This window comes from Conger conger, chromosome 12 (assembly GCF_963514075.1).
Source record: "Conger conger chromosome 12, fConCon1.1, whole genome shotgun sequence".
NCBI lineage: Eukaryota > Metazoa > Chordata > Actinopteri > Anguilliformes > Congridae > Conger > Conger conger.
This window is the reverse complement of record NC_083771.1, coordinates 39,113,228-39,140,415: the sequence shown is the minus strand read 5'-3', so window position 1 is coordinate 39,140,415 and position 27,188 is coordinate 39,113,228. Positions and strand designations below refer to the sequence as shown.

Sequence of the window (27,188 nt, the reverse complement as noted above, 5' to 3'; positions counted from 1 at the left end):
TGCAATATTAGAACACTTGTAACTCAAAGACAAAGCCTGATAGATTTTGTTATTCACAAATTTATTGATGAGACAGGTTGTTTCAACATGAAGAATATTGAAATAAATATTATTATATTATTTATTATTTATTTAATTTGTCCAATTACTTTTGCCCCACTAAAATGGACTATGTCTAAAAAGAGATATAATTCCTGACACAATATGGATGTTAATACCCGCAAATTAAACCTGATAGTCCAAATAACAAAATTGAAATCCTTGTCAGACTACAGGGCACATCTTATATCCCTCAACAACCCTGCACATAAACCCTTGATAACAATATTAATTCAATTTTTTAGGAATTACACTTTTTATTAAGTGGTATATATTAATATCAATATTACTTGGTTGTCTACAGACATGCATATGCATGATCCAACCTTTTAAAGTGAACACATCAACCCTTTAAGGTAATCACATCAATGTGATTATAATATTATTTAACTGAACAGTCTAATGCTGATGCCATGACTAACTGAACTTCAGCAGGTACCAGAGGCCACAATGAAGAAACATCAGAGAGGAGGGTTTCCCCCGTAACAGTGACTTGAACACATTAACGCACTGGACCGGGGATTCTTCATACATTACACACTTCAACATCTCAAAAATAAGACAGGCACACGTGGTTGTGACAGATTTAATACTTAAGTGTCACCACAAATTAATTTGCCAACAAACTACCCAAATATTATCTAAAATGCTAGATCAACCATCAACATTTAAGGTTTCCTTGTAACATAATTATGGGCCATGATTAAGGTCAATTATTAGCAGCAATTCGTTTTACTGCAATCTAGATTTGCTTAATCATACCAATATATGCTACAATATGCTACTTATATAATACTTCTACTATATGAAGTATAAACGAATGCTTATGATACTTATATAAATATTTGCACTTTGACATGGCATTTGTCTTCTTTTTTCTTTTTTGAACTTGCAAACAAGCTTCCATAGCCTTTTGTTTTACAGTAGAATACATATGACCCTCTGAAGACATTTTGATAAAAGCACCACTGTACTAGATTTGACATACCTGCCATTTTTGGTAGGAGCAATGGGGTTATTCATGTGTAATACATAGACATACAAGACAGTTGTGTAAGGATTTGATAAAAGGTTTCTTTAAACTATTGCAGGTAGTTTCAAACAAAACATTTATTTTAGTAAAGGAGCACCAAAGATGACGTATTAAAGCTTATGAAACCACTGTTTAAACAATCATTTACTTCTGTAGTATCAGGTCAGACAATCTAGAAAAAACGAATGTAAAAAAATATGAAGAAGGTAAAAACTGTGAATAAAAATATATTACATGTAAAAATATATGTACAAAGTAATGCATAAAATATGAAAACAAAATTAAGGGAAACCGCAGAACCTACGGAAATTTGTAAAGAAATAAATAAAATTGAGACTACTGAAGCTGCTATGAGTCAGTAGTCCAGGTTCCTATAGACTTTTCATAATCTTAATTGATTATAGTACTTTTAATACTGATTTAATATGTCTGTAAGTAGGTCAATCACATGCAATATTGTCAAAACGACACAGCTACTTAGAAGGTAGCTTGTAATGAACAATTACAGTACATCAAGCACCCATGTGTTTATGAGAAAGAAAAAGACTTTCCTTAAAAAACAACTTTCCTTGAAATGTATTATCATTTCAAAGACTTGCACTTCTTTGAGTTATACCCAGACGGAGCTTTCCGTCATTTTTGCCGTCAGTTGTAGACATAAAAACGTACGCAGGAGGTATCCATTTTGGCCTTATGTAAAGAACTGCTGGATTGTGAGGGCCTGTTTCTCCTGACCCGCCGTGACCCTAAGCTGCACGATCTCCTCGCTGTCGGACAGCGCCTCCTCGTCGCTCTCGCAGTTGTAGTCCTCCTGGACGGCGGGAGGCTCCGCCAGCGTGCTGGCGCTCCTCCCCGGGAGCGGGACGTGGTGGGAGACGGCCATGTTGTGCAGGACGCAGCAGGCCAGGATGACGCGCGCGCTACGTCTGGGGGAGCACTGCAGGGGCAGGACGCAGCGGTCCAGGCAGGAGAACCGCGCCTTCAGGAGCCGCACGGTCCTCCCCACCGCGCCTTGGGTCAGACGCAAGGCCTCGCTGTAGCGCACGTCCGCTTTCGTGTGCGCGTTCGGGAGGGGAGGTAGCAGCCACGGGTTCAGAGGGTAGCCAGAATGAGCTACAGCAACAAAGAAACACACGTTATTTAAGACGTGTATTCTGGAGGAAATTTGGTTATTTAGTAGCATTCTTGTGACTTCCTGTGAAAGAGTAACAACATGGTAGCCTGTAGAGCAGTCAGATGTCTTGTTGTGAATTCATCATATGTACAATGCATGTGTAATTCTGGCCTGCACAGTCAGACATGTTATACACACAAGTCAGGAAGCATCAGTGATGAGCACTTCCTGGGCGTGTCCTTACCAATGAGGTGTCCGTTGCCGAGGTTTCCCCGGCTGCAGAAGGCCTCCAGCGGGCTGTGCTGCAGCACGTGGGAGCAGCTGAAGGAGCCAGGAAAGCGGGCCACAGCGCTGCTTATCCTGCAGTCGGCCGTGGTGGTAACCTGCAGGTTCATGGAGTAGAACAGTCTGCGGTTCACGTAGAGGTTTGGGTTCGTCTCCGGGCGCCTGATGGCAATGTGGGTGCAGCCCAGGGCTCCGACCACGCCCGGGAACCCAGCCACGGCCAGGAAGTCCTGCTGGACCTGCTTCTGGGCGGCGGAGGTAGGAAACTTAATGAAGCGGTCAGACACGGCCACCAGAGCGTCCGACACCAGCTCCACGATTCTCTTCACGACCGTTTGGTCGACGTCGAAGGAGTCTCCCATTGGGGACTGAAAGGCGCCAGTGGCATAATATGCAAGAGCAGTACAGACCGTCCCCTCCACTTGCATCCAGTTATTGGTTACGTGCGGTTTGAGGAGGGCGCACAGGAAGGCGATGGAGCTCCGGTCGAAGCCGAAGCGCTCCAGCAGGACGTCGTCGTGCAGAAGGCCCAGCCGGACGGGGACGGAGGCGGGGGCCCCCGGGAGGCGGGAGGGAGCGTCGTTCTCAGGTGTGCTCAAACTCGCGCCCGTCACAGCGACGTGCTCCACGTAGCGGCGCACGTCGCCCTCCAGCCGCCTGAGCACCGTCACGGCCTCCGTCTGCAGGGACACGCTGAGCCGCTGCCTGCTCACGATGGCCGCCATCACGGGGCCGCTCTCGTCACAGTGCTGCCGGCCCGCGCCGCGAGACGCGGAGGCCGCGGCCGGGCCCCAGCGCTCCTCGTCCGGGTCCTCCTCTCTTCTGTCGCCAGCAGAGGGCGACGTGTCCCCCTCCTGGGCCTCCAGCAGAGCGCCGCAGGTCACCTCATCCGCAGCCAGGGGGAAACCAGAACAGCTCCTGCCCGTTTTACGGGAGCTGGAGATGTCTGCGTCTCCTGGGCAACCAGAGAAAAGTCCCGTGGAATGGCGGCCAGCAGAACTGAGGATGTCCGTCTCTGTCTGGCTCAGGTCCATTCTGGGGGCTGTGAGACAAAACACTTTACCAATCTGTTCCCATCACCCACTAAATATACAGTATAAGGCCTTTGTTTGCCCAGGTATAAAACAATGTAACACTTTTGGTCGATAGCCTTGTTGATACAGCTGATTCATTTAATACTAAATAATTTTACCTGGCTGGTGAGGATCCTGATGTGCAGACAGATTTCCTAGCACAGACAACACTACAGAGTTTCCTAATACCTGTGATATAACACACAATTGTTCTGCTAATAAAGTCAACCACAAGAACAAGAAATCTTACAATCAGGTTGTGAATAATGTAGTTATACAGGTTATATAACAATAGGAAGGACCTGAAACATCCCAACAACACGGTTAACTGTAAACCTGGGTCATGCATTGCATTCCAATGTCCCAGTGAATAATGTTAATCATGCAATATCACACTTGACAGAAACAGAAAATAGCTTGGTCTGTGACATTTTCCCCAAGCAAATTGCACCAGGAAAACAAATTGAAATACTCACCACCAATATCAGGCACATTGCATGGCTGTGCTGGAGGCTGCCTGAGCAGAGACAGCAGCTTCTGCTCGAGTGGAGAGAGCTGTGGTCCCGAGTCAGAGTGGGACGACCTCTGAGCTTCGACTTTCTCTAAGAAGACACGCTTCATATAGAGCCATTTCTTCCGCACGTCCTCGCCGGCTCTGGCCCCTTTCGAAGTTTCCCCCAGCTGTGCTGCGATCTCGCTCCATGTGCTGGTCTTCCGTCCCCACGGGAGGAAGCGACTCTTCGTGCCATAAAGCTGATCCCATCTTTTTATCACCTCTTTAATGAGTTTTTCTTCCTCTTCTTTGCTGTATCGCATTCGGACTCGTTTTCCATCTTTGAGGTTGAAAAAAAGTGGTCAGAGTATAGTTGGGAGGTAAAATTAAATGCATTAACATAATTGGGTAGGGAGATGAGTCGTAACACTGACCGACATTGTGTTCTTGCTACCAGTGAAGGAAACGAAATAATATATTGCCGGGGTGTTTATTCATGTTGCCATGTTATCAAGACGTAAAATGAGTATGTTGGGATAAAGTCAAATATTTTTGTTCTGCGCCTTGATGCAAATCAACATTTGTGAAATAAACTATGTTATTATTTTCCATTCAAACGTTGTGTGCGCACAACAGTTGGGATACTGTGGGACTAGACAATGTTGTCTAGGGAAGTGGACGTGCATATACGATTTACTTAACCATCCACCTAACAGTGTAACTTGCTAAACAGAATAAATTAACATGCATTTTGCATGACTCCACTAAATCCCACAAGTCTTGCTGCAGAACATTTATGTAATTCGCCAGTAGCTAACCCGGATGCGGATGAAACTGTCTAACGTAACATATGTAGCCAGCCTACTGCTTGCTTGTCTGGCTAAGGTTAGCTACGTAAACTCAAGCCAACAAATGAGCAAAACAAAAACAAAAACAGAGAACTGTGCCCTCTAGGCTACCAAAACAATCAACGAAAAAATTAAATGCATTAAAGCATTTCCTTAAACAATCTAAAATACAAGATGCTCACAAACATCACAAACAAATGTCATGGAAATTTAGAATTGATAGACTATTTAGGTATTAATATAAGATAGTATTAACATAACGTTAGCCAAGCGAGAATGCTGTCATTTTACCATCGTTTTCAGGAGTAGATTGACCGCTTGCGTTATTTTTCCGCTTCAGAGGTAACGTGGGCCACTGTGAGTGATTTGTAAATGTTTGATTCTGTTTTTCCATTTAGCATATTTTGTCAAAATGTCACAACTAGAACAATATTTGAATTTAGAAAGTTTGAACTACACTATTCGCTTCTAATGGCGGCTTTTGTTTCAAAGAGGTCAAATGAGTGCTATCTTTTTCGATTGGAGGATGGATTCTTAATTTTTTCGTGCTCTTGCAAAAGCGTAATAACGCTTGATCTTCACATTACTGCCATCTACTCCACAGGAGGTTTAAATGCAGCAACATCAGATTCTGACAGTCATGTGGTTAGCCAGTAGCCTACTTACGAACGTATGCAGTGTAATTTGTGAACGATGTTATCTAATTAGGCCTGAAAAGGGGGGATGCTCATAATAGTGATTCATAGGCTACTGCAATTATATTGTCTTTGTTTTGGCTACACTTGACCGACGTAAAGACGTAATTGTATCCTATATCTTCCAATGGTAAAATGCCAAAATAAATAAATAAATATAACGCAGCTCTAGGTTTTTCAAAGTTAAACATTATAATTCCCCCAATCCTTTTATTTTTAAATTGGATTGTAAGAGTACCATATACCAATTCATCTTTCCAAAACAAAAGAGAAATTGGATTTAAAAATTATATAGGCGTCATGAGAGACATGAAATTCTTAAAGTAGACCAGCAGGCGGTGGTATGGACAAACAAATAACTGCCTATTTCTGTAAACTGCTCCACAGATTGTATTTATTAGTTTATCTACGTACTGTATGTTTAATGCATTTTTTCAATGGTTTATCAACTGCTGCTTATTTAAAAACATCCACCCAGTCCAATGCGTTCAGAAAATGAGTTATATGACTGTAGCCTGCCTTTTCTGAAACGTGCTCTCTATTAGACTACCATCATTAGTATGGTCAACAGAGACTCATACTCACATCAGTGATACAAGACAATGACACACGTGGATAAAACAATAATGATATTGTAGCCACCCTAGTGGACATGCCTGCCAAATGTTATCACAGCGTGAAACCAGTTCATATTTTGGGTATGAGTTTTAAACAGTTTTGCTGTATTGACCAACGTGTCATCCAATCTAATACACCTCTACTGACATGTCACCTTTCAGGCCTGGTTTATGCTTCACAGTAAATATAATGCAAACATCAGTCTCATATGTCTACCATGTGTCTGGTCAAGTCATCATCTTTCTCTTGAATATTACAGAAACATAATGTTAAAAGCCCACAATTTACCTAGAGCAGATAAAATGTGCCGTGTTTATTAACTATGTACAGTTTGTCCTCATTAAGCATAAACTTTGTTTGACTTTTATTTACTTTGGACATTTTATGTGTTCATGTTTATTCCTTTGATCACAGAATGAGGCAAGAGATGTAATGTTTTTTGTTCAGTTCAGTTACCTTATAATCTTCAGCACTGAGTTGAAAATTACAAACAAGATAACATCCCCATCCCATTAACTGATTTCAGCTTGCCATCAAGTAATTCTGTTCCCTTTTCTGACCCGGAATTAGTCATTTTATAAAGCAACAAAAGCAAGGCAAAATGATTGTGTTACTGGATTTATTTGGTGGACTGTACATGCTGCTGGTGATTTTTTTGAGAATATATGACCAGTAAGTTCATGCATCCTGGTTGTACATATTGACATCCACAGACAGACAATGTTTGATATTTTTATTTCATGATTTTTGTGCTGTCAGGTGTGATTCCAGTATCAAGAAGGACTTGGCTGAGCCTACCTTCTGCAAAAACGGAACACTACATAAAAATGAGATGTTGTAGATAATGTAGATTGTTTGAAGTTCAGTTCATACAACTGCCTGTCTTGGTCCATTATATTTAATTTTGTGTGGAATGAAAATGGGGTTTATTTGATAACATTTTTCTGATGCACATTAGGTTGTGGAATTAAAAATTCTAGAGTCTGAGGAATCAGAATTGTCTTCTGCATATGTGGACTGTTTGGGAATCGCAGGGAAACCCTCCTCCAGCACTGTAATCCTGTGGTCTTCAGAGGGCTTGGCTGAGAGGCCAGGGGAACTCCTGACACAGCTGGAAGTGCTGGAGAACGGGGAGGCATACTGGGACCTGAGCTGAGTCATGGTATTCCACAGAGTCACGTCAGCGTGCATGGAGGAGCTGGCTGGGCTCCTGACCGGGGAGTTTTGCAGCATCAGCGGGTACCAGGGGGGCTGAGGGAAGGGGTTCTGGAGGGGCATGGGCAAAGGGCTAGGTACCGTACTTGATGAATCTGAGGAGAACCTAAAGGAATCAGGCACCCTGAATGCTGAACCCACTGACCATCTGGAAGAGGCCAGGGGATAAGACCCCAGGCTGTGTTCGAGGAGGTGCCTATTGGAGGATAAAACAAGAGCATTGGAGCCCCCGGCCGCCAGTCTCTCTGTGTTGGGGTCGCATCTGCTGGAGAGGAGAACCTCAACAGCTCCCACCAGGTCTTCTCCACAACCTTTCAGGATGAGCTCCAGAACAGCCGGTTTGTGATTGGGGAAGATCTTCTGCAGGACCTCCAGAGGAGGGCAGTCAGTCTTTGGATTGACAGGGAGGGTCACAGGTCCAGAGAAGCCATCAGTCAGCAGGCGGTGTTCATCATTGTATTTGGGGCCGTGGGCTTGGGCTTCAGCATCACCACTGCTCTTCTGAAGACTGTCGTGACTCTCTGGTGCAGAAGGAGTCTTGGTAGTGCCGCACAAGTCTGGTTTACAGGCCTCTGGTGAGCTTGGCCGGTCTTGTTCTCTGTCACTGGCGTTGCCCTCATTTTCTATTCCTGATTTGTCACCTGAAAGATCGTCAAGAAAGAATAAATGGACAATGTCATCCTGTTAACCCTACTTTGAAGGTTTTTTCTTCCCTGAAAAACTGTTAAAAGAAACCAGAAACATTGAATATCCCCTATCTGTCTTCGAAGGAGATTACAGTTTACATATCAAAATTTGGCCTTTGATTCCTTAAAAAATCTGTGATACACAAGTGTCATTTGTGCAACTGGAAATTTCAATACATTGAAAGAAATGTTGAGATATATCGAGGCCAATTTCTTGTAGTACTTTTTTGATGATGTATATTGTGCGTATATTGCTCAATTGACATAAGACTACAAAAAATGTCAGTATAATCTAAGTGGGAAAACAACAACCCTTGAGTTGATGGAAAATGAAATACAAATTTTTTATTTATTTCATTGTCAAATTAATTACCTTTTGTGACTTTTGGAAAATTCGTAAACATATTCAGAACTTTAATCGGTTGATAATACACCATTCCATGTCAGTGGTTATATAGTATATCATCCAATTATTTAATTGAAATGCGCTTCTCGTTATTTATGTAGCACATATCTCTAATTAGGCTATTGGAAACGCGGGTTATGGGGGGCCGATATTACACTACTGACAATACATGCACTAATATTTACTGGGTATGTATAGGCCTGTATTGTAGTTTTTTGTTTAATAAAACATTTTCCATCGCGCAGGTCTGTGAAATGTATGTCTTTAAGATTAATAATCCATCATGTATCAAGGACTATTTTCAATTTAGATCATAATAATAAAGCTTACTTGGGTACTGAAAAGATGTCTCTCATTGTTTACCTGCTTCAAGGTGTGCGTTCCCTGATGGCTCGGAGCCGGCTCCAGTTCCAGGTATGGAAAGTCCGGACATGGTTCTCAGCGATTCAGGAAAAAGACTCTCTAAACTTTCGTTCGCTTGTTGTCTCCTAAGGGCAACCTGAGCTGCCATCACCCGTTGTCGCTCAATGATTAGGATGCATTTCTCGCAGGTGCAGTCTTTAAAGCGACAGTAGCGCTTGTGTCCCTTCAGCCAAGAGAGCACCCCGTGGTTCCTGCATCGAGCGCACTTTGGAGTCCTTTGGAGAGGCACTCTTGGCTGGGAGACAGAGGCTCCCATGTAGAGATACGGCGATCCATATCCATTCATTTTTATCGGATGTCAAGCTGGCACAGTTATAAAAACACACGCGCCTAACGATAATTCAGGAGGTATAGGCTACACAACGATGAAAGCAGTTTGAGATCAGGCACCTGTATTGCTCTTCGTCTTGGGGGCGTTGGCTCCAAGATCCACCTTTCCCCGAAGGTAAATGCACTTGACGGTCTGATGAGATTCGAATAGCTAAATATCTCTCAGATTACAGACAGTATTGTTCGTTGACCGAATTACCTATGTGTGCTCCTCTTTTACAACAATACTTGTATGTTTGAAACATGGCTGAAACAGTTGATCATGAAATTGTATACGCATAGGTATTTCAATATTATGTTAGCATACAGGTTACTGGTCTCATTGCAAAATATACAAACTATCGAAAATAAAATAAATACAGCGGCTTTCACATTCATGCCTTATTAAGAAGAAGGAGACCTATTTCGAATCATTAATTTAGTTACCACAGACCTACATAGAGCAAATTCGACAATACTGTATATTTTAGTTTCACAATGACAAAGACAAATTAATGATCAAAGGAAATAAATAAGGTTACTGGACTTGGACCTATGAAAAAAGCTATGAAAAAAAGAAAAGAAATAGAATAGTGAAACAAAAACAGGAATAAAAATTCCTTTGTAATAGGCCCGTGCAGACACAGTAATATAATTAGTAAAATGAAGATAATGTCATAAATACATTTTAGGGAAGATTATGGTAGCATTTTCGATTATGTTACATTTCTACGGTATAGCCTATAACCAAAGACATCGACATTGTCACCAGAGCCTAGCCTAGAAAGGTTCATTTCTGTTATAGACCTACCATGCAATGAAACACAACCGCCGATTATAGCCTTAATGAGCAAGCAATATTTGGCGAGGCGACATTGCCAATCACTTCAATGTAGCCACTTCAATAAAGTGTATAGCTTATAGCTAGGCTATTCGTCCGTGGTTTTGTGGTTGTCTGTTAAAGTCGCACAAATTGAAAACATATTGCACATAAGACTGAAAGCACAACAGAGGGAAGCTTTATCGTGGAATGATCGCCATTTTGACAGCGTTATCATCAAACAAGTCAATCTAGCGTAATCGTCTGCACTCCAGAATAGGCTTTCTCTCGCAGCAGGTAATACCCTATGCTCGTCAGTGGAGTGTGTGAATCCGAAATATCCTCCTTTGAAAAACAACACCGTATAACCTACAACTCCAATTCCATTTCCAAGCATTGAAAGAATTCAATCAAGTAAATGATGCGATTCTGGCAGGACGCCTTTCACGATCGGGGCCATTGTAAACTTCACTAAGTGAACTGCGTTTCCAGGGCCGTTTCCGGGATTTTCAAGGTGACCATGACGTGCTTCAGCTTGTGCAGAGTAAATTTCCCGGTGACAGTGGGGGACAGCAGTTATTGTGCAGACCGATCAATAATAAGATTGTATATGTCACATTTTTCAGGGTGCATGAAGTAAATATGAATTTAGTGGCAGGTGGCATATACATCTATAATGTATTGATTTATGATGTATTTAGGCTGTATTATAACCAATTGATTTATAGGTTTAACTTGTACACAGACATGCACACAAACATACAAACACACATCTAAGAGATGCACCAAATAACAAACACTGAAATGTGAAGAATGAGAAGTTGACTACAATGATGCCAGTAACTCAAATTAGATTATGGAACATAATCTGCTTGAAACTGGTGTATTATTGATTGTGTATTGACTGGCAGGATTTTCATGCACACACGTCACTAGTTTGCTAAGACTGGTGCAACAAAAAAAAAAGAGGAAAAAAAAAATTCCAGTGAGCAGCAGTTCTGCAGACAGAAGTGCCTTGTTAATGAGAGATGTCAGATCAGACTGGTTAAAGCTGACAGGAAGGTGACAGTAACACAAATAACCACACATTACAACAGTGGTATGCAGAACAGCATCTCTGGGCTACAGCAGCAGAAGTCTAAAAAATAAGTCTGGCTTTAGTTGATTCCATTGAATCATTAAAAAGAGCAATTTACACATGTTGAAAAATAAATCTTATGTCAAATCTATAATTGTATTATTGTAAGTACAGTACTTTTTGTGCATATTTAACAAGGGTGCCAATAATTCTGGAGTCTGCTGTAGATAACTTTATTATTCCCTCTAAAACCACTTGTGGATGAAGACATAGTGCACTTGATATACAAATGAAAACACAAGACGGTTGGATTATTGTTTACAACAGATGGGATGAAATAAAATGTTTGTTTTAAAAGGAGAGAGCAAAGGCCAATACATTTATATTTTTTGTTGTACTCCCAAAACAGACTTAATTTAGTCATCAATAACATTTTTATTGCAATAAACTTGGTAGTTACTATAAACATTTGCATATACTATTATACAATTGCTGTTTCATTAAGAAATAACTAATAAAACCAGTCTTATAACATGTAATCAAGAATGAATCACAATAAAAAATGATCCATATCATTGTTCTCAGGAAGCACAAACATTAATGTAAGCAAACATAACTTAACAGTCACAACATTGTCAAATCTCATAGAACATCACTGGTTTCTTTGAAAGAAGCTTTTTAAGCAAGAACTTTTAAGAAAGTCTCTGATGCCAAAATATGATGATTAAAATGTATACTGCACATTAGATTAACTTTTTAAACAATCAATCCACAGAACTGATGCATCAAAAATAAAAACAAAATCATAAATGTGAAAACAAGTGACCTATTTTAATGGTGGATTTATCCATTATGGGATGTTAATTGTAGACTACAGATATACTGTATACTGTAAACATGAACATAAACATACTATTATTTAGAGCATTACAGTAATTCATTCATAATACTTTGAAGACTGATACAACTATATTACAAATAAGTACTGCAGTAGTGTCTGAAGTGTGTTGTGCCTCTTTGCAAAATACAGCTTTAGACATCATTGAGAATGTGCCAAAATTAATATTCACAGTGCTGAGAAAAGCCTGTCATCTGTAAGGAATTTTGCATTGCCATTGACAAGTGACATTTTGCCTTATGGAATATGATTACTATTAGCTTTTTAAAAGTAGTTATTATATACCAGAACCCAAATTTCAGAAATTGTATAAGAGCAAGGCAATTTCTGTAAAACAATAAAATGCCATTGTTATCTAAAGCATTATAGTCATCAGTGTCACTGAATGTATTATGCTCCGTAAGTATATAATTCCATTCATTTCACCTGGCACAAAAATGAGGAATGAAACTGGAAAATAAATGACAACACAGTAGAGGACAGTGGTAATGCCACAGATCCTTTCACATTGACAGCGCTGTTGGTGATCATCGGTGATTTTGACCTTGATTTAAGTGCTGTTATCACCCAGAATGCATCACTCACTGGCCCCATCGATGACAGCATTCACAGCGAAAACCTCAGACTCTGAACTGGTCTCACACTCCTGCTTGGTCTCAGAGTTGATCAATGGGTTGACAGACAGGCAGGCCAGGCCCACGTCGTGCCCACTGCCCGGAGCGAACACTGTGGGGATGAGCACACATGAAGAACACATCAACTCGCTGCTAGGAGCTAACGCTGTGGGGATGAGCACACATGAAGAACACATCAACTCGCTGCTAGGAGAGAACTGTAGGGAGGTGGAGGAACACGCATGAGGAGAACACGTGTCGGCCTGTAGCGTAGTGTAGCATAGTAGTTAAGGTAAATGACTGGGACACTAGGTCAGTGGTTCTAATCCCGGTGTAGCCACAATAAGATCCGCACAGCCGTTGGGCCCTTAACCCAGCTTTTCTCCAGGGGAGGATTGTCTCCTGCTTAGTCTAATCAACTGTACATCGCTCTGGATAAGAGCATCTGCCAAATGCCAATAATGTAATGTAATGTAACATCAACTCGCTGCTAGTAAACATTGTAGGGAGGTGGAGGAACACACCAGGAGAACACGTCAACTAGCTGCTAGTCATTTACTTCTGTGACTGCTGTACAAAACCACCACCCCGGCTGGATTTAGGATGGCAATACTACAGACATGCTGACACAAAAATGTGTCAGCATGTCTGTAGTATTGACAATGGTCACACAAAAAACACATATCCAATTCTGTTTTTCACAATGACAATGACTTGCATGTACCTAATTTATTCCCAAAAGGAATCGAAACAACAATGATTTAAATGAAGCGCCAGGTGCTGAAACATTGTTTGAAAAAATAAATAGTTTGTGAGTGTGTCCCTATGGAGGTAACCTCTGGCAAAAATCTAAAATTAAGAAACTTGTTTGGTTCCTTGTTCAAAATCTATTTTTTTGTTATTTGTATTTAAGAAAGCTCATGCTTTTGTTTGTACAGACAATTGTACTTTTTTGGAAGGGTAGTTGACTGTTCTGTGTCCAGGGATGTGCTTTTAACAGCTGCTAATTAGATTTAGCACTCATTTTAATGCAAATACATACATGATAATAAAAAACACAAAGCCCACACCCCCAGATACCAAGAACAATCAATACCTTTCAAAAAGCCATTTTGAAACAAGAACACACAACAAATATAGTTCTTTTCCTATTCTCTGCATTTTAAATTCATGTTTCCCCCCCAGGTGGAGGTTGGGAGTTTATCTTGTGCATTTCCCTTATAGGACTCTTTACATACAATTACATCAAACTATTCAGCCCAACATTCTCCTTCACAAACTTTATATTAGACAATACTGTTATGTTGCCATCTGTCACATTAAGAGGCGGTAGCATGCATAAATCCATGGCTGGGTTTCTGACCTTCATAAACTCAGCAAATAACAGATGTATTAATCTCCCTCCCACCAAATGCCGTTTTCCTTTCTGCTGTCCACCATAGACATAAAGTTAATTAAGAAGCAATGGCGAAGAGTCATTTTTCCCCTCGTTAACTTTCGGATTGGTTTCTGCCTCAGTGTTCAACTGGTCTGCAGTTTGCCACCAAATGAGCGGATCTTTAATACTAATGTGTGTTACTAATGGTGTGATCTTTTCTCTTGTGCAGCAATCATTTGCAGACCTGGGAATTAGCTTGGTATTCATCATGAAGAATACTATGATGCCATTATCCCCTGTACTCGTGGCTGGGTTCACAGAATAATGTACATAGAGCTGACATGCTCAATGTCAACACTCCCAGGTGCTTGATTACCTCTTAACTATTTAATACAGATTACTGCCAATATCTGCGAAAGAATGAGGACAAACATATGCATTTCTATATTTATTTATATTGTGCCGTCTCAAAACTCAGACACTATAGACCTGTACATAGTACACTGAAGACAGCAGCTTCTTACACAATCAAGCATACACAATTATAATTATGATTCAACATGTAATGTATTAGGTCTACATATTTTCTGACATGAATTTCTCAAAACCATCGGCACATACACCCCTGAAAATTGACTCATCATAGGAAGAGGGGAGATTACCCAGCAAACAAGCCTCTCTCACTTTGTATCCGTACATGTTACCTGTATTCAAACATTGGAAATGTGTTATACAGTACAAATAAAGATTGCGGATATTGCTATTTAGCGATTTGAAGAGAGATTCTTTCTGCCATTCAACGGGCGGCAAGAAGAAGCAACACAAGCGCAAGTGTAACATACATAGATCTTAAAAGTTGGCGCCCCTTAAATCAGAGCAATCAACTGGCTATTTGGTAGAGGTCCAATACTTAAACCAGTCTGGCTGGGGTTACCAGAGGCGGCCTGTAGCGTAGTGGTTAAGGTAAATGACTGGGACACACAAGGTCGGTGGTTCTAATCCCGGTAAAGCCACAATAAGATCCGCACAGCCATTGGGCCCTTAACCCTGCATTGCTCCAGGGGAGGATTGTCTCCTGCTTAGTCTAATCAACTGTACGTCGCTCTGGATAAGAGCGTCTGCCAATTGCCACTAATGTAATGTAATGTAATATTTACATCTCATTACGTCTGTGTTTGGGCTGATATGGTTACCGTACATCAGGCCTGGGGGTTGGACTAAGAAGCCTTTGAACATCTGGTTCATTCACGTGGTTTGACGAGCACAGCTCCACACTGGCACGAGGCTGCTAATCTGAGGCTGTGGCACTGGCTGTACCAGGCCTGAAGGAGGAGCAGATAAAAGCTTATCTCTACCAGCAGCACGCTGTTCAACCACACAAAGTCACACGCTGTCATTGCACCTGTGCCACATGATGACGGCAAATGTCTTCTCCCAGTGTGTGAATTGTATACGTTCACTTCCCAAATCACAAAAATAAATGTTGCTTAATCATTCTAAATGTCTTCAGGACTGGTGACAAAACCATTAAGTTGCCTACAGTACCCACGCATCTTGCAATGACTTGCAAATGGAGTTCACTCGTGGATGAGACCACCCATCCCACGAGCGCTTTTGTGTGGTAATGGTGCATGACCAGCCCTCCACATGAGGTGAGGGGGGCCCTCATGGTAGAACAACAGGAATTGACAAGGGAAACTCATACACAGCCACCACCAGGTGAGCAGACCCATGACTGCCTTCCCACCCAGTGAGGAGGAGAAGCATCCAGCCATCCCTACTGCTGCAGTTCCTCTCAGGACAGGGCTGTGCCACTTAAACCTTAAAGAATATGCACCCAGCACTTTAGTAGGTATTTATTACACTTATGTTTAGAGTCACCTTCCTGTGAGCTTTGAGCAGTCTGGCCCTTCTCCTCTGACCTCTCTCATTAACAATGTGTTTTTTGCCCGCAGAAATGCTGCTCACCCAATGTTTTTTGGTTTTCTTGCCATTCTCTGCAAACTTTCTCCTGTGCGTGAAAATCCCAGGAGATCAGCAGTTTCTGAGATTCTCAAATGACCCTGTCTGGCAGCAACAACCATTCCACAGTCAAAGGCACTTAGATCCCATTTCAGCTGAACCTCTTGACCACATCTGCATGCTTTTATGCATTTAGTTGCTGCCACATGATTGGCTGATTAAATATTTGAATTAAGAAGCTGGCGTACAGGTCTGCCTAATAACGTGATCATTCAAGTAACTGGTTGTTCACTATTAGTTTCTTGTTTTTAACTCCAGCTACTTCAATGAACTCCAGCTACTTCAATGAACTCATTAGCTTATCAGCTGAATCTGTTGTCCCTTTAATGGAGCTCACGGCCAGAGAGGGCAGGGTGGGCCACAGTTCAGCACAGTTCAGCACAGTTCAGCACTCACTTGCAGCCTTGGGCTCCGGACAGGTGGCGTTGTCCTCCAGGGTGAAGATGGGGGGCACGCAGCCCGGGGTGGCCAGGCCCTGGCTCAGGTAGGAGGCCGCAGAGTAGTAGGAGTGCATCCGGTACTGCGGAGCCACATTGTGGCTCGCCAGACGGGCCTCGCTGCTCGGCATCTGCGCACAGAAATGAGCTTTTATTGTGTTTCCGCCAGCCTGCATCACGTCGCCATTTATAGTACATACCATTAATTACCCCCATGATAGCTTTATAAATGCACATTAAACCAATGCCGGCTCTCGTATTGTTTGTGAATGATAAAATACCGGTTCGTACCCAAAGCTAAATTCAGAGTAAAATCGCAGTCAAACACAAACACCTGCAGGCTCTCGCCATCGTCGTTATTACTCAATCAGAATTAAGTGGCCGTGTTTCCCCAGCGAGCAGACTGTGATTCTGATTCTGAGAAACTGTGTGAACTATAAGAAAAGTGAGACTGTAGAAAGTGAATGTGGCTGCACTGTGCTTCTGAGAAACTGTGTGAACTATAAGAAAAGTGAGACTGTAGAAAGAGAATGTGGCTGTACTGTGCTTCTGAGAAACTGTGAACTATAAGAAAAGTGAGACTGTAGAAAGTGAATGTGGCTGTACTGTGCTTCTGAGAAACTGTGTGAACTATAAGAAAAGTGAGACTGTAGAAAGTCAATGTGGCTGTACTGTGCTTCTGAGAAACTGTGTGAACTATAAGAAAAGTGAGACTGTAGAAAGTCAATGTGGCTGTACTGTGCTTCTGAGAAACTGTGTGAACTATAAGAAAAGTGAGACTGTAGAAAGTCAATGTGGCTGTACTGTGCTTCCCCAAAACACAGTGTGCTGACGTTCACCCAGAAGCTCCGCTCGAACTCCACCACGTGAGGCGCGGCATCATTAACAATGCTCTCCTTTACTTCCATACCTCCCCGGAGATCTCTTATCTGGCACCATCGGGAGTCTGGACTGTGAACGCCACCCTTATATTTTCATTCTCCACCTGCATCACAGCAGAGCCCTCTCACTGTAGTGGCAGATGGGAGCTCAGATAGCTTCCAGACCACAGTGCACGTGGATCACACTTTATCCTACGTGCCGTCATCGCTTTCTCTGAAAACATATGCTACAGCGAGCGAGAGTGAGGACAGAGGTCATGAGCATCGCCCGCATGCCTCCTTTAACACCCCATAGCGCGAGGAGAGAACTGCCCGTTTCATTGGCTAAAGAAGGCCAGCTGAATCTTTGGGTGATTGGCGAGTGGTCTGTGGTGAGTGGTGGTGGTAAACTGACTGCTAAGGTTGAAGGTGGTGGTTAATTGACTGCTAAAACAACCAAATTGCTATAAAGTTTATTGAAATAATCTACAGCAGGATCTTATCTCAGCAGAGAGCATGCGTATTATAACTGCTTCCATTAGTCTCCCGATCTCTCTGCAAGATATTGAGACTAATCACAGGTTTCCTTCCTTTTAAAGGTGTTAAAAAATAGCTAATCAAAATAAATTGCAGAACCTATGTTGCTTTCTTTACGTCTGCATTGGCCTGTTAAGGCCAATGACCGCAGGGCTGCGTTTCTCAGGACCGGTCATGACTGTGGCTCAGCAGCACCTCGGGGGGAAAAGGACAGGACAAGCCAGCTCAGGGCCAGAGCACTGGAGCGTGAGCCCCCATGCCTGAGCCCCCATGGGTAAGCAGGGCTTAATTACCCTCAGGGATGGGGGTTTGGGGCAGGAGTGGGGGAGAGGGGTAAACAGCGTGCAGAAGGGTAGCGCAGCATGAAGGCAGTGTTCCTCAGCAGCCAGTCAGGTGGAACGGTGGCACAGCCGCCATGACGGTCCGGTCTGTGAAGAGGGAAGCTCGCAGCGCCCTGCCAACGCAAACACAGAGCAGAGCAGGCCGGCGGGCAGGAAGCCCATCCAGCTCTGCTGCGTGTGCTACTGGTACCGGGGCACGAGATACAGTCGCTGGAATCATTAACAGACTTTGGCCAAAAAGATTTTTCCTCAAGACAATGGGCCTCATACAAGAACAAATTTGTTTTCAAATCTCATAAATCTCTTAAAACAAATTATGAATCAAGATTCAGCAACTACATCTCACCTCAAATGTTTTCAGAAACATATTTTATATATATTTATATATAAGTTTATCAATGTTCCGCCATAATATTATGTGTTGCAAAAATAAATGAACCGCAGTCTACCCAATCAGGTATCAGGTGTCCCATGTTCTTGTTAGTCCCATTGGTCATCTATCCAATGGACCCCACTTACAGTACCGTATATACCATATTATAATGGACATCCTCATTTAGGACAGTTGTCTGAAGTCAGGTGAGGTTTCTTTCATCTGACATGGCACACACGTATGAGCCCTTCGTTCGGAAAAAGTATGATAAATTTATGATAAGAATACAAAAATGTTCTTGCATGAGGCCCAATGATCCCCGCAAGAACTGTATAAAAATGGCCATCTTAAGGATCAGGACAGAATCTGTGTGGTGGGATGGTCTGCACGGGTTAGCCTAGCAGTGAAGTGTCAGGGGCACCTGGTACTGCTGGTAGTTGTACAGGTTGCTGTAGTAGGCGGGGTAGCGGGAGGGCTGATAGAAGTTGTAGTAGGACGCATCCACCACCAGATCAGACCCGTCAGTGTGCCCTCTGCTGGCCGACGTGGGACTGGGCGGCAGGGCGGGGCGGTTGCCTGGGAAACGGGGGAACAAGTCACTGCAGCTGCCCTGTAATATCCTCTTGGGAATTAGAGCATTGTCTTACAGCATTGTTCACACCAATGACCAAATACACACTCACATACGACATGTCTCATTGTCTCATCAACTAACACTTCACATTCATATAATTATCTGCATCCCAGCAAATATTTCAAGAATGTTGGATAAAATTCTGTCTCGATTCTAGATACTGGGGTGTGAGACAATATTAAATTATCCTCAAACAGTCTTTTGGTATTTGCTTGTTGTTCCAAACAACTCACACAAAATGAGTTAGACATGATGCTTACAAACTTCCCGGTAATATGTGAAATAAACGTAAAAATAAACAGAAAATGTATGCCAATAACAATTTCAGAACTTCTGTGTGGAACAGCTGAAATTTCTGATTCATTGAACATTCTGTTAAAATTCAAATGACTGTGTTTAACTAGAATAATAGACAATGGCACACTGAATAGCATTCAACGACTGTTGATGTAATATATCTTGTGATTTACAAATAACATCACAAATCCAGACAAATGTTTTTTTCCCCTGCAAACTAAAAAGTGTTACCTGGGATATTCAGCAGTTTAAAAGTACAAGTACTTTGGGATTTGAACTTGTGTTAATGTGGAAAAATAAGGCAACAGGGTTCAAACAATTTCCTCTGTAGCACAGGTCACTTGAGAATAATAAATAGTTATGTTAGTATTGTTTGATGGTCTAATGGAGCACTGAGTAATGTAACTAACGGACAGACAATTATGCAAATAATATTACAATGGAAAATGTCTCATGGGCACTGAATAATTATGGAAGCCATTGAACATCACCCTTTCCCCCAAGATACCATTCATTCTGTGACATAATAAGGTAAGACAATCTCTGACAATAACCTAAAGAATCCAATCCCAGTGTAGAAAACTTCAGACATGTGTATTTCAAATGTGCTTAACGTGTAACAAATGTTTAGACTCATTTGAACAAAAGCCTTTTTGAATACTTCTTACTCAACAAGTCTTCAATTGCATCCCTATCATGACTATGATGAATAAAGGAAACTTGCTGAGGTGGACAGAATACAGATAAAGAATGTGCATATGCCACCTGCTGGTGATAAATGTAATGCAACTGCACTGTCTAGACAAAATTAGAGATGCATTCAGTTATCATTCAACTCTATTTCCAGCAACAAATAAATAAATACTTTTATATATGACGTATATGAAAGACCAGCAGCTGTAAAATGATTATACAGTCCTGCATTTGGGTTGTTTCACAGAAAACACTTTGACAACTATGCTGATGTGCCTGGCATTTCATCCCAGGGTTTCAAAGATATTACAGCAAAATGTCATGAGTTGTGCTCTAGGTTCTGGTCAGCACAAAATGAATGGGCGCTGAACTCCTTGTACTGTTCTGTCACCAATGCTGGGACTGCCATCACCACAGAGGCCTTGACCCGTGTGGTATTCCACTCCTGAGAGTACTATCTGAACGGCAGGAACACAGTGTTTCTCCCACCACACAAATCCTACGGAACGATCAAGCGATGGCTTCATCTGGCACCGCACAATCACTGCCTGGCAGATATGACAACACCGCAATCATCAAATGTTCAGAGATCTCCCCTGTCTCCCCCTGACTTCTTCCTCGTATGAACATACTGCAAGGATGAGAAGAGCGGTGAAAAGATACGGCCACGCACAACACAATGAACAAGACCTCTCCGTCGCCCTTTCACCTCAGAGGCTGGCATTCAGAGTGAGGAAAAAAAAACTTGTTTTTAATAATCCTTATCTAGCTGTCACTTATCAAAGAACTTTTTAAGCTCAACTCCCAGTCATTACTGGTAGCTCCCATGACTCCATCATGCGCTCACTGAGTCCATTCTTTTCAAGTCATTTGCTGATATGACTTATACTGTGTCATAAGCTTTACCATTACCAGGTTTTACCAAGAGCCTTGCTCTATTATTTCAAATATTTTAATATTATTTATTCTGTTGTGATTATATATGTAATTAATGAACACCCTGCAATGTATGGATTCTTGTATAAGGTAGTTTGAATTTGTCAAATCTTGAAATCCTTAATCCAACTTATTCTGTTGCTTTTTTTGATTCACAGAAACAAACAGCTACGAACCACATGTCATGCAATGAATGCACTGACCATTTAGTGCACTCCTATGTAGTTAAACATGTAAGTTGTACAGAATGAAAGAAAGAATGGGTTTAGTGGTTGCTGGTACAAGTCAGAGGTAAATTAATAGTTGAAAGATCGATATTCCTGTAGTAAACTAAACATGATCAAAATGATCTTCCGTAAATATTCATCTGCTAAAATGGATAATAGGTACAAATGTAAACTACAGATACATCCCTGGATAAGGGCACAACCTTTTACCACTTGAAAGGCCAGAGCATTTAGACTTTAAAACTACTCAAACACTGTAAACGCTATACTTTCCTCCTTCAATGAGTTTTCATAAATATTTGGTTACTTAAAATAATTGAGTTTTTGAAATAAAAAAAGACTCATAAATGAATATAGTCAATTTGTGTATAACCAACGCACATATAATCGCATAAAATGAATTCATCCAGAAATAGTTTATAACTCGGTGGTGATAACGCCTCCAACATTTTTTCCGTTTTTCACTGAAATGTAGACTTTGAGTAAACTGAACAGACTACATGATAACGGTGTGAAGTGAAATGAAACTAAGATTTGAATGAGGTCCCTGCTCACACAAAACATCAGGTACAGTATACTGGCTCTCTGTACAAGTGCACAGTACGCTCTCTGCATGCTAGCACGAGCCATTGAGCCTACCTGTCGCAGAGGGTGATGTTGCTCCATTGTTCTGGGAAGTGGGAGATTTTTCCCCTGCAGAGAAGAAGCAAGCCCTGTCACCTGTGGCTTCATTCTTCACCATAATCTCTGTGCTGGCCAACGTAACTGGACTACAGATGCCCATCTCCTCCTCTTGGGCCTGCTGTCTACGGAGTGCCACCTGGACACAGTAGAGATACGAGGCAGATTCAGGGTACCAAACTTCCTTAAAAAAGCCTCCTAAAATTTTACTTTTACACTCGTCAGGGTCTGCATTCAGTTCAGAAATCAATGGTTTAATTATATTTATTTTTAATTCAACGATGAGCACTTGCTGAAGAATAATTTTTAAAAACGTGATTGTGTGATGTAGCTCGCGTTAATATAATTTACGTTAGGAAAGAAAAACATGTTAGGATAAACAGAAAGCCCTCTATTATTAGTATTGTTAATAGTAGTAGTAGTAGTAGTATTACTGTATCAAGACAAATTAAGGCTCTGTTGTTCTCACAGGCAATACCTGATCCAGGTAGCTAAATAATTCCAACTAGCTGGAAACAAGATATAGCTAACATATAGCTATCTGACAAGCAGTGCAGAGCCACTAACGGGAAGTTTAATTGTACGAACATAGGTATAAGTAGTTAGCTAGCCTACTTATATACATAGTATCCACTCTCTGTCTTACAAAGTAAACAATACAAATTGTTATGGTAAATAACGACATTTGTAACCAAACAAGCGAGCTAGCTGGCAAATAACAACAAAATGTAGCTAGCCAGCAGGACTCTAGCGGGACTGCTAGAAAAGTTATGCAAATAGCTAGCCACAAGAGTTGATTGGATTTAGCTTGTAGCTAGACGGCTAAGAGTGATCGACTTACTAGAACTCTGGCTAATAGTGATCGACTTACTACAACTCCGGAAAATGTACAGCCATCTACCACTTGAACACAGGTATCAAGCTTTTAAACGCATGTTTTTTCAAAAGGGATTACTGTAAGATCTTATGATAGTTCAAAAGTAAATAATTCAATTAAACGCTATAATTATGATCGTGACTCAATAACTTTACCTGGGCGGCCATCACCCTCTGCCGTTCTGCGATCAATTTGCACTTCTGACAGAGGCAATCCCTCCAGTTACAAAATCGTTTATGCCCCTTCAAAGGTGACACATAACCATGGTTTCTGCAACGGGAACATTTTGGCATTCTAGGTGGTTTTTTGCCAGAAGACATAGATCCGGCACATTCCAACGATTGCTTGGCCTGTTCGTCGTCGCTCATTTCCGATGAGAAGGTAAAACGATGTTGCAGTTAAAAAAAAAAAAAAAAAAGGTCCCTAAACTTAGAAGAGTTTAAAAAAAAAAAACAAATCAAAAGAAAATAATGGCAATGGAGTCCAGTAGCATCAAATGATTGCAGTCTCCCTTTTTAATGCGGCGATGAGATGTTGCAACGTAAGATGCAACAAGCTTGCGTTTCTCCTGGATTCTGCTGTCCAGTCACCCCCTGCAATTTTAAGTACTTTGGCGCGCGATCAGTCTCCAAATACCAAAACCGCGTGGGAGACGTTCGGTGTAGTCCCCCTCAAATAAACACAGTGCATTCATTGTCATTTGCCTACAGTGTCTACACAGTAAAATTAAGATGTAGCATACTGTCACGTCGGATCGTCTTAGCCAATTTGAGTTTTCTTTAAAAAAAATTATCAGACGTAGTGTATAAAGTGTGGAAAAACGTGATTGGCTACATAGGTAGTGCTCTAGCTTCTTTTCATTTTCAACAATGAGATGCATTTATTAATTAGGCTAATCGGTGCTATGGGTAAAGATAACCATAAAGCTCTTGACACCACAAGGTATCCGGATTTATTTTGTTTCCCAGGAGATAGTAGGCCTTGACGTTTAGGTATCATATCCATTTTAATAACAGGTTGAAACAACAGTAATAATAATAATAATAATAATAATAATAATGAAAATGAATATAAACGTTGCATGGAACAGATAAAATAAAGCACATTACATAAACAATTACAACCTCATCTGACAATGGAAGAAAGTGCTTTTACTGAGCAAAAATCCATCTATGCAGGCCAGTAATGCACAGAATGTAATCATCATTATTCTTTGAGGATATGTAGGCACCAATTTTGACTTAATATTAAGCAATGCATTCACACAGGGCAATAATTCAGCATAACAGTCAGATGCCAAGATCAACAGCGCTGGTTTGGAATTATTGCACCGCATAAACTTAGTTGCTCAGCAGCAACTGGTTCTTTTAAACAAAAAATAAGACTAACAATCCACACATATTGTTTTGCTGTAAAATTATTATGAATTTGGTAAGTTAAATAGTTCTGCAAGACAGCAAATCAGTTGAGTTTCAAAAGTTTCATGTATTTTTATTTGATGGGATCTACTTAACGCATATGGAACGCTTTAAGATATATTGACACCAGCAGGTGGAGGCAGTGAGCTATATAAAACTGGCACCATGCGCACATGAATGGTTCGAGAAACTAACAATAATATTATGCAAAGCGGGTCCACAGCCATTGCAGGAGCAGCAATAATAAAATATGACATGTTAAAGTAGGATGACAGATAAAACACTACACATGACAATTCAGATAACTTTATTTAGTTAAATGGCAGATGCAAGGCACTTGAGATATTTAATTAGATGTACCTGCTTAGAAAGCTTATTAATGGTACATTGGATATTAAAGAAAACATATGGTGTTATGCATGTAATTGCTCTAAGATACAGTCTATACTGGAAAATAAAATGTGTATCCATTAAAAACGATTACCTACTAAACTGATAAATATTAAACTTCATGTCATTTAGGGAATCTGAAATAATACAATATAGTGATTTTTAAATAGATATAAATGATCTTTTACAAAAGATAGATTGTTTATCCAATCTAAATATGAATACATATGAAAATATGATATATTCAAACCCTATCACTGTATTATTCAAAGGCACATACTTGGGTAAGAGGTTTCATATCTCAAAATATAGAAGACATGTAGAGGAAAAATTATATTTGTACAAAAAGTAAAAAAAAGAAAAGAAAAATGCACTACCATTAACCAGTCAGCTCCAGAATCTGAATCTTTCTTTTGTATATAAACATGGGCTCCACTGACGGCATTGATTGGCAATTTAAATAGTGAAACAATACTGAAGAATAACTTGAACCAACTACTTTCCATATACAAGTGTATGAAATAACTAGTTTGAACACTTCCAGTTGAATAACAATTTAGAATAAGCGTAATGCTTTCTTTCTTCTACTGTTGGTTACTGCTGGTGAACTCAGGCACAGAGATACACTTGTAAATACATTCATTCAGTTGTGTTCAGGTTAACATGAACCGATAGCAGCAGCTGGAGCTGGGAAACAGACGTGTGTTCACGCTACTCAAACGCAGTCCTCCGAGTGGGGCTCGGAGGAACCTTTCTCCCGAGACGAGGTGTCCCCTGTGAGGGTGTGAAAATTCATCAATTAAATACAATTCAATGTAAGAGAACACAGTGCAATAATCACAAAATACACAAGGTGCCATTCCCAATAAGAGGTGGAATATGCCCAAAGCAGTGTCACATGTGTTTGAATGTATAGTGCTGTGAAAAAGCAATATATCAAATAAGACAAAAAGCTACAAGTTTTCCCCATCTACTCAACAACAACCAAAAAAATCAGTCAAGTATGTAACTTTTCTGTCACCCTGAAGGCAGAAATAAAGCAGGGTAGTGTATGTGAAGAGTAATGAGACTCATACCGGAGACTGGGCTTTGGAGAAGTTGACATGAGCGTACAGCAGCATGGCGATGTCGTTGTGTCCAGCCTCCAGAGCAATGGAGAGGGCGTTACTCTCATCCTGACAGGGAAAGGAGCACAATGGCTGTCATTTCCCCAGCTAAACAATGAACACTAGTACAAATACAAGTATATGAGGACTAATATCCCCTGCAGTGCATTGTGAGCTAATCTCTGATAGGTAGAATAATATTCCCTGCAGTGCGTTGTGAGCTAATCTCTGATAGGTAGAATAATATTCCCTGCAGTGCGTTGTGAGCTAATCTCTGATAGGTAGAATAATATTCCCTGCAGTGCGTTGTGAGCTAATCTCTGATAGGAATAGTAATATTCCCTGCTGTGCCTTGTGAGCTAATCTCTGATAGGAATAGTAATATTCCCTGCAGTGCGTTGTGAGCTAATCTCTGATAGGTAGAATAATATTCCCTGCAGTGCGTTGTGAGCTGATCTCTGATAGGTAGAATAATATTCCCTGCAGTGCGTTGTGAGCTGATCTCTGATAGGTAGAATAATATTCCCTGCAGGGTGTTGTGAGCTGATCTCTGATAGGTAGAATAATATTCCCTGCAGTGCATTGTGAGTTGATCTCTGATAGGTAGAATAATATTCTCTGCAGTGCGTTGTGAGCTAATCTCTGATAGGAATAGTAATATTCCCTGCAGGGTGTTGTGAGCTGATCTCTGATAGGTAGAATAATATTCCCTGCAGGGTGTTGTGAGCTGATCTCTGATAGGTAGAATAATATTCCCTGCAGGATGTTGTGAGCTGATCTCTGATAGGTAGAATAGTATTCCCTGCAGGGTGTTGTGAGCTGATCTCTGATAGGTAGAATAATATTCCCTGCAGGGTGTTGTGAGCTGATCTCTGATAGGTAGAATAATATTCCCTGCAGGGTGTTGTGAGCTGATCTCTGATAGGTAGAATAGTATTCCCTGCAGGGTGTTGTGAGCTGATCTCTGATAGGTAGAATAATATTCCCTGCAGGGTGTTGTGAGCTGATCTCTGATAGGTAGAATAATATTCCCTGCAGGGTGTTGTGAGCTGATCTCTGATAGGTAGAATAATATTCCCTGCAGTGCATTGTGAGCTGATCTCTGATAGGTAGAATAATACTCCCTGCAGGGTGTTGTGAGCTGATCTCTGATAGGTAGAATAATATTCCCTGCAGTGCATTGTGAGCTGATCTCTGATAGGTAGAATAATATTCCCTGCAGTGCATTGTGAGCTGATCTCTGATAGGTAGAATAATACTCCCTGCAGGGTGTT

General features: G+C 41.1%; 4 protein-coding genes across 8 annotated transcripts in view; all 4 read right to left on the bottom strand.

Moving 5' to 3' along the window:
- Window positions 1-269: 269 nt before the first annotated feature.
- LOC133105555 (uncharacterized) lies at window positions 270-5,358 on the bottom strand. Its single transcript, XM_061215730.1, has 4 exons — window positions 5,237-5,358; window positions 4,081-4,437; window positions 2,491-3,573; window positions 270-2,245 (listed from the first exon to the last, which is right to left on the bottom strand). The coding sequence occupies exons 1-4, from the start codon at window positions 5,337-5,339 to the stop codon at window positions 1,824-1,826; spliced, it is 1,965 nt and encodes a 654-aa protein (XP_061071714.1). The 5' UTR covers window positions 5,340-5,358; the 3' UTR covers window positions 270-1,823.
- A 1,521-nt stretch (window positions 5,359-6,879) lies between these two features.
- On the bottom strand, window positions 6,880-9,274 carry LOC133142555 (doublesex- and mab-3-related transcription factor 3a-like). Its single transcript, XM_061263831.1, has 2 exons — window positions 8,929-9,274; window positions 6,880-8,114 (listed from the first exon to the last, which is right to left on the bottom strand). The coding sequence occupies exons 1-2, from the start codon at window positions 9,272-9,274 to the stop codon at window positions 7,213-7,215; spliced, it is 1,248 nt and encodes a 415-aa protein (XP_061119815.1). The 3' UTR covers window positions 6,880-7,212.
- A 2,599-nt stretch (window positions 9,275-11,873) lies between these two features.
- dmrt1 (doublesex and mab-3 related transcription factor 1) lies at window positions 11,874-23,368 on the bottom strand. The gene is made up of 5 exons (XM_061262471.1): window positions 23,156-23,368; window positions 22,082-22,262; window positions 19,077-19,231; window positions 16,504-16,675; window positions 11,874-12,819 (listed from the first exon to the last, which is right to left on the bottom strand). The coding sequence occupies exons 1-5, from the start codon at window positions 23,366-23,368 to the stop codon at window positions 12,671-12,673; spliced, it is 870 nt and encodes a 289-aa protein (XP_061118455.1). The 3' UTR covers window positions 11,874-12,670.
- A 1,340-nt stretch (window positions 23,369-24,708) lies between these two features.
- Window positions 24,709-27,188, bottom strand: part of LOC133142368 (KN motif and ankyrin repeat domain-containing protein 1-like) — a 41,052-nt gene continuing 38,572 nt past the window's right edge. For all 5 annotated transcript variants that reach the window (XM_061263543.1, XM_061263539.1, XM_061263540.1 and 2 more), the window contains 2 exons: window positions 25,885-25,983; window positions 24,709-25,582 (listed from right to left, as the gene is read on the bottom strand). In XM_061263543.1, the coding sequence (XP_061119527.1) occupies window positions 25,520-25,582; window positions 25,885-25,983 (162 nt within the window). In that variant the 3' untranslated portion in view covers window positions 24,709-25,519. The remainder of the gene's footprint in view (window positions 25,583-25,884; window positions 25,984-27,188) is intronic.